Source organism: Vulpes lagopus, chromosome 1, assembly GCF_018345385.1.
Source record: "Vulpes lagopus strain Blue_001 chromosome 1, ASM1834538v1, whole genome shotgun sequence".
Classification (NCBI taxonomy): domain Eukaryota; kingdom Metazoa; phylum Chordata; class Mammalia; order Carnivora; family Canidae; genus Vulpes; species Vulpes lagopus.
In genome coordinates, this window is record NC_054824.1 from 107958556 (window position 1) to 107974770 (window position 16215).

The window sequence follows — 16215 nt, forward strand, 5'->3', positions numbered from 1 at the left end:
TGATGATATTAGAAATTACTCATATGTTTTTATAAGATTTTGGGGCACCTGGGTGGAGTATTCAGTTAAGTGTTGGATTCTTGGTTTTGGCTCAGGTCTGATCTCAGGGTCATGAGATGGAGCCCTATTGCAAAGTGTGGAGTATGCTTGGGTTTCTCTCTCCCTCTGCCCCTCCCCCATTAAAATAAGTAAATAAATCTTTTTTAAAAATTTATTTTTAAGTAATCTCTACACCGAAGGTGGGGCTGGAACTTATAACCCCGGGATCAAGAGTTGCATGTTCCCCTGACTAAGCCAACTAAGCACCCCAGAAATTACTCATATTTTTAATATGATGGTACTATTATAGTTATTTTTCAAAGAATGTATGAGACACAGATTTTTGGGATTTGCTATCCTGGAGGGTAGGGCTGAGCAGGTGAGGAAGGTAGATTAAGATTGGCCATGAATGGATCATTAAAGTTAGGGGATCGGTATATGCTGATTCATATATTGTTGACCTAGTTTTGTTTTGAAGTTTTTTTCATATAAAAAATTAAAATATGTAAAAATATCCAGAATAATCATTGATGATAGTAATACTAATGTTAGAAATATTTCAGAGAGGTAAGTTTTTGGTAGTGCAGTGCCCCGATACAAGCAAACACATCTACGCATATGCACCCTTCACACATTTGGGTCATGGAGCGGCCTTCAGTGTTCTATGCACATGGGCTCTATGGCCTAGTGTCCCCATCCCTGCCACCTGTGATCACATGCCAGGGCTCTGGAGGGGTAGCCACCAAGGTTTCCACCAGTCCACAACAGCATGGCAGCCATCCCCTCCAGCGGCTCTCACTCATGGCCACCCATGACTATTACCAGCACAGCTGGGGTTCCACATTCAACCCAGTAACAGCTCCAGCAGAAGTGCAGAGTATCCTGTGGAAGGCATCCCTCACTCCCCAAGGCCAAGCAGTCCCTGGTGGACAAACTTCTTTATCAAGAAGTCCACACTCTCATTCATGGCTACAGTGTTGGGTTCCCCAGAACCCTCAGAAGCTTCCCAGGCCTCCAGCAGGACAATGACCTGTGACTGAGTTCTGGAAGCCATGAGGAAGCAGCCTGGTGGCCAGCCTGGCAAAGCCAACCCTGGGCTCCAATCCTCAGTGGCTACTGCCAGGCTTCAGAAGGTACTAGGTTCATCAGAACCCCTATCCTTCCCTCCCTGTAGACTAGGTAGGCTGCAGCAAGCAGAGGCAGTTTGACTTTTCTATATCAAAAGAGCAAAACACCAAAGAGGAAGTTGAGAGAACCCCACTCTTCACTATCCAAGCCATAAGCTTTTCCTAGCACCTTATAACTGTGTGCCTTGCACCCAGTGGAAATTAATCTCCAAGCAGCCACTTAAAAGAAGAAATTTTAAATTGAGATACAATTGACATATTATGTTAGTTTTAGGTATACTGCTTAATGACTTATGTATATATTGTGTATCCATCCATACATCCACACATAGTTACACATATTTTTTCATATGATAATTTTAAAATTTACTCTCTCAGCAACTTTCATATATACAATACTGTATTCTAACTGTGATCACTATGCTGTGTGTTACATCCTTAGGACTTAGTTATTTTATAATGGTAAGTTTGTGCTTTTTGACCTCCTTCACCCATATTTCCCAGGCTCCTCCTCCCACCCCTATCTCTGCCAACTGCCTATCTGTTCTCTGTACCAAAAGATTATTTTAAAGTTTTTTATTTAAATTCCATTTACTTAACATACAGTGTAATATTAGTTTCAGGTGTACAATACAGTGATTCAACATTTCCATACAACACCTGCTGTTCATCACAAGTCCACTCCTTATGTCCATCACCTATTTTCACCCATCTCCCCACCCACCTCTTTGGTAACCATCAGTTTGTTCTCCATAGTCAAGAATCTATTCAAAGAGATAATTTTTAAAAGAAGAAAATGTTACATGGATACACTGAAGGTATGTTTTGCACCATTATTTATACTATTCTAAAATGAAATAAATGGCAAAGAGATGATGCATCAACTAGATGGACTATTATATATTCTCTAAAATTATAATTCTGTGAGTTATTTAGCAATAGGAAAACTTCTGCTTTAATAAATGAAAGAGACCATGATGTTCTGCATATACTGGTATATGGATAATGAATGAATGAAACTGGTAATTTGAAGTAGTGTATTAGTGGTGGTGTGATTCACGGTGAACCATTTAGCTTTAGAAATTCCATTCCTTTTATTGTTTACTATTTATATAATACATAAAAGATTGTAAAATTTTAGTAAATTAAGTATGGAATTGGCTGTGAGTAGTATTATAAGCTATGCTTTCAGTGTTAATTCATAATTTAAGGCAAAATGCATGTTTCTGCAAATACAAGCATAAGTTTAACGCAATAAGCCCTGCTTATAAAAAGCTAGCAGGTTTTTTGGTTTGCCTTGTAATGTCAAAATTTGTATACAATTTTGAAAACTCGTGGGAAAAGTTTAAGAATAGTACTGTAGAAAATGATTTCGAATAGAAACAAGCTTTATGCATTTAATTTTATTACAGCAAAGTAGATTAGCCCAGTGCAGAGTTTTTCTTCATTTTCAAAATGTACATGTATTACAAATAGCTGATACAGGAGCCCCTGGGTGGTGTAGTTGGTGAACAACCCACTCTTGGTTTCAGGTCAGGTAATGATCTCAGCTCTGAGATGGAGCACCAAGTTGGGCCCCACGCTCAAAGAGGAGTCTGCTAAAGTTTCTTTCTCCCTCTCCCTCTGTCCCTCCCTGCACTCACTCTTGCTCGAATTCATTCTCTCTCTCTCTCTCTCTCTCTTAAATAAATAAATAAATAAATAAATAAATAAATAAATAAATAAATAAATCTAAAAAAACACAACTGATACAGGATAAATCTATTATTTTCATTTATGTATGTATATGACCTAGGTTTAATGGAGGATATACAAGGGAAGGCAAAATGTTTGTTTGAGCTTGTCATTACTGAATTAAGATCCCTGTGAACCTAGGTTAGTTAGGCGACCAATGTTCATCAGTCCTATTAGACTACAGAGAAAGAAACTTCAATACTCTATACTTCAGAATGTTGTATTCTTTAAGTTTTGAAATTTGCTGGGAACATACTAATTTGTTTTTACTGATTTAGGCAAAAATTTAATAACTTATCCTAACTATATGATGCTAAATTTAGTGAAGATGTTCTTTGTGCAGTATTTTCTTTGTGTAGTTATTATGATAAATATATGATTACATTCATTAGGCAAAATGTTTTAGTTATAGTTTACAATAATTTACTTAGGTTTTGCAAATAAAATGCTAAGCTTTGTGCACTGAACAATTTTAAAAACATTTGAATTTCAGCGGTTGACAATAAAATATGGGGAAATCCTGGAGTCTAATATAATCAACAAAGAACTATAATGTGATAAATTCTAAAGATCTCAGAAGATATCATTTGGTTATACCATTTTCTTTTCTGGGATGATAGAGCTTACAAACCTTGCATTTACATGTTTCTAAGCAAAGGGTGATAGATTACTAAATGCTTTGGAATTTAGAATTTAAGCAAAAACTCTATTCTCAATTGTGCCAAAGTTTTAAGAAAAATTTGATGTTCTGTATAGTGTTTTGATAACTAAATAGGGTAAAAAAAGTCAGTGGATAATATATAGAATTTCTGAGTTATTGGCATACATCTTTGATATGATACCAAATAAAATTTTTTTTCAGGGCACTTGGGTGACTCAGTCAATTAAGCGTCCAATAGTGAGCTCAGCTCAGATTTTGATCTCCAGATTGTGAGTTCAAGTTCCTTGCTGGGTGTGGAGTCTACTTAAAAAAAAAAAAAAAAAAAGCAGAATTTTTTTTCTCCTAGTTGGTGTATTCAAAAATACAGATACTACTAACTTATTTGACAAAAAAATTATTTTTTTTAAAGATTTTATTTATGCATGAGAAAGAGAGAGAGGGAGGCAGTGACACACAGGCAGAGGGAGAAGCAGGCTCCATGCAGGGAGCCCGATGTGAGACTTGATCCCCGGACCCCAGGATCATGCCCTGAGCCAGAGGCAGACGCTCAGCCGCTGAGCCACCCAGGCGTCCCTTGACAAACTTAAAATGTTTCAAAATGTTAGAAAGTATTGTAGGTTGTTTTGTTTTGTTTTTTTCTAATCACATCTATCTAGACAAGATTTGCAAGTATTTTCAAGTTTTGTTGAAAATATATAACAAGGTCCTATGTGTTTAATGAAAACCTAAGAAAATTTATATGGGTTCTAGCAACAGAATTAATGATTCTATACAGGGAATCCAGATAATGGAGTTGTCAGATTGACTTAATTTTTGTTCAGGATTCCAAGAGTCAGGTTTGAAACTTTAAGCAGAAAACTGGAAAATATATAAATAGAACCAAATGGAAATTTGGAATCAACAAAGTAACTGAAATAAAAGTTTAGTGAATGGTTTTAATAGACAGACCTTTGAAGAGAAAGAATGAAATGAAATATTGTCAGTAGAAAATACGCAGAGTGAAGAAAAGAGACACAGTACAGAATAGAGGGTCAGATACAAAGGCAGTACATTTAATTAAAGTCCTAAAAGGAGAGCAGGGAAGGGGCTCCTGGGTGGCTCAGTTAAGTGTCTGCCTTTGGCTTAGGTCAGGATCCCAGGGTCCTGGGATAGAGTTCTACATGGGGCTCCCTGCTCAGTGAGGAGTCTCCCTCTCTTCTGCCACTCCCCCTGCTTGTATTCTGTGTGTGTGTGTGTGTGTGAAATAAATAAATAAAATCCTTTAAAAAAGGGAGGGGGGAGAACAAGGAAGAGGGAGGATAGAAGAAGTATTTGAATACTAAAAATTAATACATACTGAGGTAATAACTGACATAGTAAATACATTAGTATTTTCCAAAACTGTGGAAAACACTATGCCACTAACTCAAGAAGCTTTACAAATCAAGAGCAAGTAAAATAATATGAAAATAATTTAATTTCTTTATAAACTGCTGAAAATCACAAATAGAAAATCTAAAATCTTAGAGGAAAAATTAGACTGCAATGACTTCTCAATAGAAACAGTTGAAGCTGGAAGACATATGGAATAATATTTTCAAAGTTTTAAAATAGAACCTAACATTCTTTGCCTAGGAAAATATCTTTCAAGAATAAGGGTAAAATAGGGCACATGATTGGCTCAGTTAAGTGTCTGCCTTCTGCTCAGGTCATAATTTCAAAACCCTTGGACCAAACCCTGAGTTGGGCTCCCTGCTCAGCGGGGAGTCTGCTTCTCCCTTTCCCTCTACCCTCCCACTCCCCACTTGTGCACTCTCTCATGTATGCTCACTCTCTCTCTCAAATAAAAAAATAAAATATTTTTAAAAAGAAGAAAAGTAAAATAGCTCTTTTTCTGACTGATAAACAGATATCAGGAGTGGCCTAGAGTAGGAGTTGGGGAGTCATTAGCCCTTAGGTGGGACTTAAAGCTGGACTTAAAAAATTAGTCATAGAACAGACCAGTAGATTAAGTAAGAGAGAACATAGTCCAAGTCCTCCCTTGAAATAAACAGAAACCTAGCAAAGTCAGATTGTCTAAGGTCATATAACCTCATGTTGATAAATATAGGACAGAACCTACTCCTGCTAATTATGTTCCCCTTCCCCCATATTGTTCTCTTTTTTGGTTACTGTAAAAGATAGTTTTATTGTATACCATGCTGTATGCTTATATACTTTAAAAACATGTTTTTCTTTAATATAAAAGTAATACACATTCATTCTAGGTTAAGAGTGATATGATATACATTCATAGGAACTTGGCTTCTAGAGGTAGACTGCTTGGGTTCAACTCCCGTTCTGCTGCCTAGCTGTGTGATTTGGGTAAATTATTTTAGCTGTTCTAAATCTGCTTCCATATCTAAATTGAACTGTTGTAAGGATTAAATGAAATGATGCATTTAGGAGAAAGAACAAAAATAAAAAGTTCATGTACAGTGAAATAACCACTTATTTTTCCTTTTTGGGACTATTTCTCCCTCTGTCTCAGTGGAGACTGTGGAATTTTGTTTTTCTTTGTTAAGCTTTTAAAACATTTTAAATTGTGGTAAAATACACATACAACTTATCATTTAAATTATTTTAAAGTGTCCAATTTAGGTGCATTAAGTGTATTCACAATATTGTTCAACCATCACCACTATCTAATTCCAGAGCTTTTCTCTCACCTCAAATGGAAACCCCATAGTCATCACTTATATCCCTTGTCTTTCAGCTCCTGGCAAACACTAATCAGCTTTCTGACTTTGTGGAGTTGTGTAGTCTGGGAATTTCATATAAGTGGAATCATACAATATATGACCTTTTGTATCTGGCTGCTTTTACTTATTAGTGTAATGTTGTTAAGGTTCATCCATGTTATAGTGTGTGTCAGTACTTTATTCCTTCTTATCAATGAATAAGATTTCATTCTATGTATATACCACATTTGTTTTTCCACATACCAGTTCAGAACATTTAAATTGTTTCCACCTTTGGCTGCTATGGAGAGTTGCTGGTATGAACATCCGTATACAAGTTTTTGTTTGAACACTGGCTTTCTATTCTTTTTGATAAACAGTTGACCCTTGAATAGTGCAGAGGTTAGGGACACTGACCCCCAGCACAGCTGAAAATTCGCATACAGCTTTTGATTCCTCAAAATCTTAACTGCTAAGTGTGCTGGCTATTGACCAGAAGCTTTAACATAAACACAATACATAGTTTATATATTTTAAAAATCTGCATGTAAGTGTACCTGAGCAGTTCAAACCTGTGTTGGTCAAGGTTAATTATATTCCACCTAAGAATGGAACTGCTGGATCACATGGTAACTTTTTGACAAATCACCAAACTGTTTTTTGTTTTTGTTTTTAAAGATTTTATTTATTTATTCATGAGAGACACAGAGAGAAGCAGAGAGACACAGGCAGAGGGAGAAGCAGGCTCCCTGCAGGGAACCCAATGCAGTACTCAATCCCAGGACTCCAGGATCACACCCTGAGCCAAAGGCAGATGCTCCACCACTGAGCCACCCAGGTGTCCCACCAAACTGTTTTTCATAGTGGCTGTACCATTTTACATTTCCACCAGCAATACACAAGGGTTCCATTATCTCCACATTCTCATCAACATTTATTTTCCATTTTGGGTTTTTGGTCTTGTAGCCACCCTACTGGGTCTGAGTGGTATCTCATTGTGGTTTTGACCTGCATTTCTCTAGTGACTAATGGTGCTGAGCATCTTTTTTATGTACTTTTTGATCTGTTGTATATTTTCTCTGGAAATATGTCTGTTTAAGTCAATTTTTATTTTTTTTATTACTTTTTATTTTTTTATAAATTTATTTTTTATTGGTGTTCAATTTGCCAACATATAGAATAACACCCAGTACTCATCCCATCAAGTGCCCCCCTCAGTGCCTGTCACCCAGTCACCCCCAACCCCTGCCCACCTCTCCTTTCACCACCCCTGGTTCGTTTCCCAGAGTTAGGAGTCTCTCATGTTCTGTCTCCTCAATTTTTAAATTGGGTTGTCTTTTTGCTGCGATTAAAGAGTTCTTTATAGTGGTGTCTTGGTTTTGGTCCAGGTCATGATCTCAAGGTTGTGAGATGGTGCCCAGTGTCAGGCTCTGTGCTCAGTGGGGAGTCTGCTTGAGTACCCCCCTTTTACCCCTCCCCCTGTAAAATAAATAATATTTTAGAAAGTTCTTTATATATTCTGAATATATAAAGACCTTTATCAAATATCTGATTTGCAAGTATTTTCCCCCATTATGTGGGCCTTTTAACTTTCTTGAAAGTATCCTTTGAAGTGTAAAAACTTTTAACTTCGATGAAGTCTAATTTATCCATTTTGTGGTTGTTGGTTATGCTTTAGTGTCCTATCTAAAAAATCATTACCAAATCCACGAACAAGAAAGTTTATCCCTATGTTTTCCTCTTGATCGTGAAATCACTTCAATGTGTAAGTTTTGTTTTGTGAAACTGTTGTGTAAAACAGAGGTTTGCATGCACATGAGTCCTTGTGTAAAATGAATTTACCAGCAATTACAGTAAAAAAATATTTTGCCATATTATACATCACGTAATTAGAATTTAAAATTACGGGATCATTAGAGAAAGATGAAACTCTTGTAGTTGTTTTTCATTATCTTGGAAATGATAATTATATATTGGAAGCTGTCTTCTGTATACAAAAATAATTGAGCAAAAAGTATACTCTCTGTTCATCGTTACTCTGTGAGACTAAGTTTTTTAATTCCAGTTAACATACGTTAGTTTCAGGTGTACAACATAGTGATTCAGTACTTCCCATACATCACCCATTGCTTTTCACAAGTGTACCCCTTACTCCCCATTACCTGTTTTACTCATCCTCCCACCCTCTCTCCTCTCATAAGTTTATTCTCTATAGTTAAAAGTCTATTTCTTGGTTTGCTTCTCTTTTTTTCCCCTTTGCTCTTTTTGTTTTGTTAAATTCCATGTATAAATGAAATCATATGGCATCTTTCTTTGACCGACTTTACTTAGCATAATACTCTGTAGCTCCATTCATGTCATTGCTAATGCAAGGTTCCATTCTTTTTATGGTTGAGTAATATTCCATTATATAGCTTGTGAAATTTTTGCTTTTCATGCTTTCTCATATATCAGTTCTTAGCCTTGTTTTGGGTACTGCAGAGAAAATTTCTTGCTGAAACCCAAGATATTTTTCTTGAGAAGAATATGCTTTATTAAAGATAGTAATCTAGTAAATTGCATATGATATTAATTGCAAATGAAAACAAAGGCCACATTATGAAGGATAATACAATCTACAAAGACATCTTTCACTCTCCAATGGATAGAAATCATTAAAATATATATTTTGGAGTCACCTGGGTGGCTCTGTTGGTTAAGCATCTGCCTTCAACTCAGGTCATGATTCTAGAGTCACCCGCATGGGGCTTCCTGCTCAGCAGGGAGTCTGCTTCTCCCTCTCCTTCTGTCCCTCCTCCATGCTTGTGCTCTCTCTCATTCTCTCTCAAATAAATAAAATCTTAAAAAAAAAAGTAAAGTGTATATTTTCAGTAATTGTATTAATGTCAATTTTACCAAATATAGTAAAGAAGGGAGAACTCAACAGCTTTTTAAAGCAAATGAGGTACCTTAAAACATAACTATAGTACATGGATACTAAATTATTACTTTATAAAAAGGTAAATTAATTCCCATACATTAGACTCTTGATAGGGTGTATTTCCAATCAATAAATTAAATGGTGTTTGTTTTTTTTTCCTAAGTTGTTGTGCATGATGCTGAATTGCATCTCCTACCTACCAGTAGTTTTGGGCATTATGGACTATGTACAGCAAAGGACATTAGGACTGGAGCTACCACCAGTGGAGTTACTCTGCCCCCTGCCCTCTGCTCCACTTTCCATTTACTGATGCGACATCTTCCCAATGGTCCATGTGCCATTCTGGCAGTCTTTTTACCACCTAACACAATTCAGCATATATTGGGTTGAGCCTAGGCTTTAAAATCCTGTAAGACTGTGTTTAATTCTCCCTCATGGCAACTTTCTGACTGTGGACCCCGTAAGTCCTCTTAGCCTCAGTTTCCTTTGCTATAAAATGGAGATAATTCAGGGTTACACTGAAGACTGAGTGTTACTATGCTGTGTATATGACATGTCAAATACAGTGCCTGACATGGTAAAAAAATAAATGATAGCTATTAAAACACCTGTGTTATGATTAATACTCAGTATATGGTAAACTCCTTTTCTACTTGCAACCCTATCATTTTCAAATAGAAATCATTTTCAAATGAATTCTACTAAGTTCATCTGTGCTGTTGAGTGTTTGTAAGTGGAGCACTTTTTCTATATAATTGTTTAGATTTTACTGATGGTTTTGTGATGCATTGGGTTTTGGATGATGGGAATTGCCTTGCTATCTGATATAAAAATACGAATATATGAGGTATGTCTGTTTTTAAGGTACCAAAACCCCAAAATAATAAATGAGCATTATTATTTTATTTTCCACTTCTGTAGTTATGTGCTGCTCATCTTCCAACTGAATCAGAGGCACCAAATCATTATCAGGCAGTATGTCGTGCACTGTTTGCAGAAACAATGGAGCTGCATACATTTCTGACTAAGATTAAGAGTGCAAAGGAGGTGAGTACTACTCCTTTCATACTTCTTGGCATTGTGAAAGATTAACCTGAATTTTCAACACTGTCCATCATAATATTTAAAATATTTATTGTCATCCTTATGGTGAGCATTGAAAATTATTTAGGAAGGAATCAATAGGCAAAATTGAATCTATTTTTTTAAATTGCAGTATAGTTGACATATATACAATATAGTGATTGAAGAAATCTGTATATTATTTAGTGCTCTCCTAAGTGTACTGTTAATCTCTTTCACCTCTATCACCCATTGTCCCACCCACATCCCTTCTGGCAATCATCAGTTTGTTCTGTGTAGTTAAGAGTATGTTATTTTTTTTGTCTTTCATTTCTTAAATTCCATATAAGAATGAAATCAAATCATATTTGTCTTTCTCTGACTTATTTAGTTTGACATTATGCCCTCTAGATCCATCCATGTTGTTGCAAATGGCAAGATCCCATTCTTTTGTATAGCTGAGTAATACTCCCTTGTAGATCTATACCACATCATCTTTATCCATTCATCTGCTGATGGACACTTGGGCTACTTCCATAATTTGGCTATTGTACAGTGCTCCAGTAGACATAGGGGTACATATATCTTTTTGAATTGGTGTTTTCATATTTTTTTGTGTTATACCCAGTAGTGGAATTACTAGATCATATGGTAATTCTATTTTTAATTTTTTTAGGAACCTCCATACTGTCTTCCACAGTGGCTGCACCATTTTGCATTCCCACCAATACTGTACGGGGGTTCCTTTCTCTCTACATCCTTGCCAACACTTGTTTCTTTGTTTTTGATTTTAGCCATTCTGACAAGTGTTAGAGGATATCTCATTGTGAGTTTGATTTGCATTTTCCTGATGATGAGTGATGATGACTATCTTTTTATGTGTCTGTTGGCCATCTGGATGTCTTTGGAGAAATGTATATTCATGTCTTTTGGCCATTTTTAAATTGGACTATTGGGGGTTTTATGGTGTTGAGATGTTCCCTCTAAACCTACTTTGTTGAAAGTTTTTATCATGAATGGATCTTGTGCTTTGTTAGATGCTTTTTCTGCATCTATTAAAATGACCCTATGGTTTTTATCCTTTTTGTTGTTGTTGATGTGATGTATCATGTTGATTGATTTGTGAATATTGAACCACTTTTGCTTCCCAGGAATAAATCCCACTTGATCGTGGTGAATTAGTCTCACGGATTGGGTTGTGGATTGGATTGTGTTTTGATTATGTTTACTAGTATTTTGAGGATTTTTACATCTGTGTTCATCAGAGATACTGATCTATAGTTCTCTTTTTTTTTGTGGTGTCTTTATCTGGTTTTGGTATCAGGGTAATTCTGGCCTAATAGGATGAATTTGGAAGCTTTACTTCTATGTTTTGGAATAGTTTGAGAAGAACAGATGTTAACTCTTTACAGGTTTGGTAGAATTTACCTATGAAGCTATCTGGTCCTGGGCTTTTATTTGTTGGAAGTTTTTTTTAATAACTTAGTTTAATTGCTAATAATTTGCTCAAATTGTCAATGTCTTCCTAATTCAGTTTTGGGAGGTTATATGTTCCTAGGAATTTATTTTTTCTAGATTGTCCAATTTGTTGGTGTATAATTTTTTTATCATATTCTCTTATCCTTTGTATTTCTTTGGTTTCTTTTTTTTTTTTTTTTTATTTCTTTGGTTTCAATTGTTATTCCTCTTCTTTCATTTCTGGATTTTGTTTAAAATTAAATTTGTTCCTATTTTTTACCCTTGTGTTTAAAGTGTGTGAATCCACTTTATAAAACAAAGATTTTTGTAAAGCTTCCTTACAAATGAGAAATAAAATGCTACTGAATTAGTACAATCAATTTCCCATATGACTTGCTTTTTACTGTCTTTCTGCCACTCTTTTCCGATTTTAAGAGATGTAGCACCTTTTTTGGGAAGGGATAGGAACTCAGGAAGGAGGCTACACATTTGATAATTTAACTGTTTAATGTGGATTTGGATAAATACTTAGTGAAGGTGATTGGAATTTATATTCATATAGTTGAGAATCTAATTTAGCTATTTTATTTCACTATTATTCATCAGTGTCTGTGAGTTAAAATGTTATGTGTAGAATCCAAAGAGAATCACTCTAATTTATTTACAAGTTGAATCACCATATTGTATATTATACAGATGGTTTTGAAGATTCATGAGATCTATATAAAGCAGCACAGCATCTAGCACACAGTAAGAACTCTGTACATGATATGTGATGGATATCATTTCTTTTATGACTAAAGTACAAAGTTTATCTGAAGCACCAGTTTAAAATTTATGATGACCCAGAGTTTGAGGAGGGATACAATGGGTTATGTAAGGGCAGAAGGAAAATACTAACCTATACTAGCCTAATAAGACTAGCTCTGGTAATAAGTGACAGATGTGTCATCCAGATCACCCTTAATAAATCACCTTAAATAAATCCATTTTATATGTATGAATAAGAGCTCTAAGCATTCCTTTTCTGTCCCAACCTGGATACTGCTCATAGTCTGTCTTTTTTTTTTTTTTTTTTTTTTTTTAGTCTTTTTGTTACAGGCCAATGAAAAGCTGTTTATTTTTTTTAGGATTTTTATAGAATTAGACCTAGGAGAAAATCTTCAAAGAATGGAAAAGGATGAGCTATTTATTTGAAGAATAATTATAAATACATCATAGACTAGCTTTCCCTCTTGGACAGAACCAGAGGATATAAGATCTGATTAAATGCTTCAGAGTAAACATCTGAAAGTACATCCTCAATTAAGGTTTAGTAAATAGTAGAAAAGATTACTTTTTAAGCTTGTAATTGTCTTCCCCTGCTTGTTAAGCTTGAGACTGCCTTCTCCAGAGAAACAAGCATTATTTTTAGGGAATAAGTGTAGTCCTGTGGGGTTAGTAAAGTAAATTAAATGCACCATTGAAGTCCTTCCAACACACACATTCTCAGGAATCATGCCTAAGCTTAAAGAATTGTGTTAACAAGTATTTTTTCTACTCTACTTCAGTGTGCTGAAAAATTTTTTGCCTTTGATGAGAACTTTGTCAAACACATTCTAAGAAAGAAATTTAAATGTTATTGAAGTTTATTTAAATAAAAATCTCACAAGCAGAGTAAAACAACAGTGGCTGGTAGCTGTGTGGCAGTGCCCGCAGAGACTAGCCAGGCTCTGACTGAGGCTGGGGCCTCTGAGATGGTTTCAGCCTCATCTCATCATGTCATCCTTTGGCACCACCCCAGATTTAGCTCTTTTTAGATACTGATTCTGTCCTGTTTTCTCATATCCTCTTCTGTTTCCTTACTTTTCACTCTTCTCTCTGAAAACTGCTCTATTTTTAGAGAGGACTCCTCAGTGCCCTGAGGGTCTTCTCAGACTGCTCTTTTCCCTGACAATAGTACTTCCTGCTGCTTCCTTCTCTAGGAAACTGCTCTCTCTGGCATATCTTCATATCTCTGCACTGCAGTGAGTTGATAATATTCTCTCTCTCTTCTGCTTCCAAACAACTGCTCTTCTTGTACAGAAAGCTCATGCTAACTACTTCATTATTCTTAAATCCACTGTCCCTATCATCTGCCACCATCTTGTGTGAGTTCTTTGATAAAAAGAAGCTATAGCTCTGTATCTTTGACTTCTCCTCTATTTCACTACTCTGCCTACCTGCCTCATGACCACCTGTGATTATTCCACCTTAGAAATCCTGGGCCCCAATTCTTCACTTCCTGGCTGTAACCTCTGCCCATCAAGCTCTATCCCTCCCTGCTATCTGAGCCCATCTTCCAGTCTTTTGATTCCCCCATTTTTCTCCCAGTTTATCAGCCCTTCCTTTCCCGTGTGGACTAGGTTCAGTCAGTCACTTTACCAGTTCAGGTCACATGTTGAACCTAGATTGTTATACTAGCTCCTACCAGTCCCCTCGTCACTGTGAATCCTCTTCCTTAATTTCGTTTTTCACATTGTCCATGAATGATTCTTGGAGATCACAGATCTGACCTGAGGAGGAGTCTAGCCCAGGCTCATACCTATATGTGATCTTTCAGGCTTGACCTGGCAACCCTCACCATTGGAAGCTGCCCTCCTGCATTTGACTTGGTACAGCCAGGGTTCTACACCCTGGTTTTCTGCAGGGGATGGCAAGGACACTCACCATTCCCACTGGGCCAGCCATGCTCATCCACACATCTGCATCCCTAGTCCAAGCGCTTTCACCAAGACCTTGACTGACATGCTTTCCTCCCCTCTGAGTCAGAGCTTTCTGTTTCTGTACCTCTTTTCCCTCCCACCAGCCCTCAGGTCTATAAAATGGCAGGAACATTTTGTTTACTATTCCTCAGCAGTGAGAGGATTTCCCCCACCTGCCTACATGTGGGGTATCCTTCTGTGACGAAAAAAATGGAACAAAGAAAGCAGAACATTCTTTTTTGGCCTCTTGTTTGCATTCTTGCAGGAACTACAAGTTTGGCTCATTCTACCTGACCACGACACACCTGGCAATTCGAATGAACCATATTGCTCCCCTGATTAATATGGTTCCCCATCAACTCTAGAGTAAAATTGAAACTCCATTCTGTTGCACAAAGGGCCCTTCATGGTATTTCCCCTACTTATGTTTTTATTATCCTTTTCAAAGCTATCTTCTTTGCATTTTACACTGCCTAGTCAAAATTATTTCTTGTTTCTGAGTATGTCATGCTATTGTAGGTTTGTGGCCCTTGGACATCCTCTTCTTTCTGAGAATTCTCTTCTCCCATTGTCTGCTTAGTGACCTCCTATTTTTATCCAGGTAAACCAAACTCACATACTGCCTCCTCTGTAAAATGTCATGACCTCCCTCCAGGCCAACAGAGTTTTATATCCTCTAGTTCCTCTGGATCTTATTCATCCTTCAGTCTTGCACTTCTCATACTCTGTGGTAGTTACTTGCTTACGTCTTTGTGCTTTTTTTCCTCCACAGCTGGACTAGATGCTTCTTGAGATAAATGACTGTGTTTTAAATCATATTTATAGTATGACTTTTATTTTTTATTTTTTTTTTTATAGTATGACTTTTAATGTAGTACATGTACGTAGGAAATAGTCCAGAAATACTTGTTGAACTAAAATTATTTTATACATTATATCTGTGTTTTGCCAGAACTTCAGAGGTTTTTGTCTGGTTGAAGTAAGTCAGTTTTGACTTTGTGACTATTAGAAACATTTTGACCGAAATATTTCTAGTAAAAATGAGAACTGTTATGGGGACATAGTTAAGGTTTTGAATGCTCTTGATATTCTTTAGATTTCACATGAAAATTCATTTAATAGTGAGTCTTGATGAGGCAAGCTATAAAATATGTGGAATTCCTGACACTTAAGAACATATGAACGTTCTATGCCATTTAATTACAGATTTTATGTTACCTAAATTGCATGTCAACACTGAGGTTTTAATTTTTTTTTTTTTTTTATTTATGATAGTCACAGAGAGAGAGAGAGAGAGGCAGAGACACAGGCAGAGGGAGAAGCAGGCTCCATGCACTGGGAGCCTGATGTGGGATTCGATCCCGGGTCTCCAGGATCGCGCCCTGGGCCAAAGGCAGGCGCCAAACCGCTGCGCCACCCAGGGATCCCGGTACTTTAGTACTTGTGTGAATTTAGCACTCTTAAGGAAAAGTTAAAATGACCACCATACGTACATGAATGAGTGAAAATATTCTTAATTTCAAGAAAGCAGCATATACTGCAGAAGGAAAAAAAATCCATTTGGACCAGGTTAAGACTTTACTTCTAAAACCTCAGTGTTGGGATCCCTGGGTGGCGCAGCGGTTTGGCGCCTGCCTTTGGCCCAGGGCGCGATCCTGGAGACCTGGGATCGAATCCCACATCGGGCTCCCGGTGCATGGAGCCTGCTTCTCCCTCCACCTGTGTCTCTGCCTCTCTCTCTCTCTCTGTGACTATCATGAATAAATAAATAAAAAAAATAAAAAAAAAATTA

At 36.6% G+C, this 16215-nt stretch overlaps 1 protein-coding gene across 3 annotated transcripts in view; it reads left to right on the forward strand.

Annotated features, from left to right (window-relative positions):
• Positions 1 to 16215, forward strand: part of SPIRE1 (spire type actin nucleation factor 1) — a 209253-nt gene that overhangs the window by 88008 nt on the left and 105030 nt on the right. For all 3 annotated transcript variants that reach the window (XM_041764959.1, XM_041764942.1, XM_041764950.1), the window contains exon 4: positions 10102 to 10227. In XM_041764959.1, coding sequence (XP_041620893.1) covers positions 10102 to 10227 — 126 coding nt within the window. The remainder of the gene's footprint in view (positions 1 to 10101; positions 10228 to 16215) is intronic.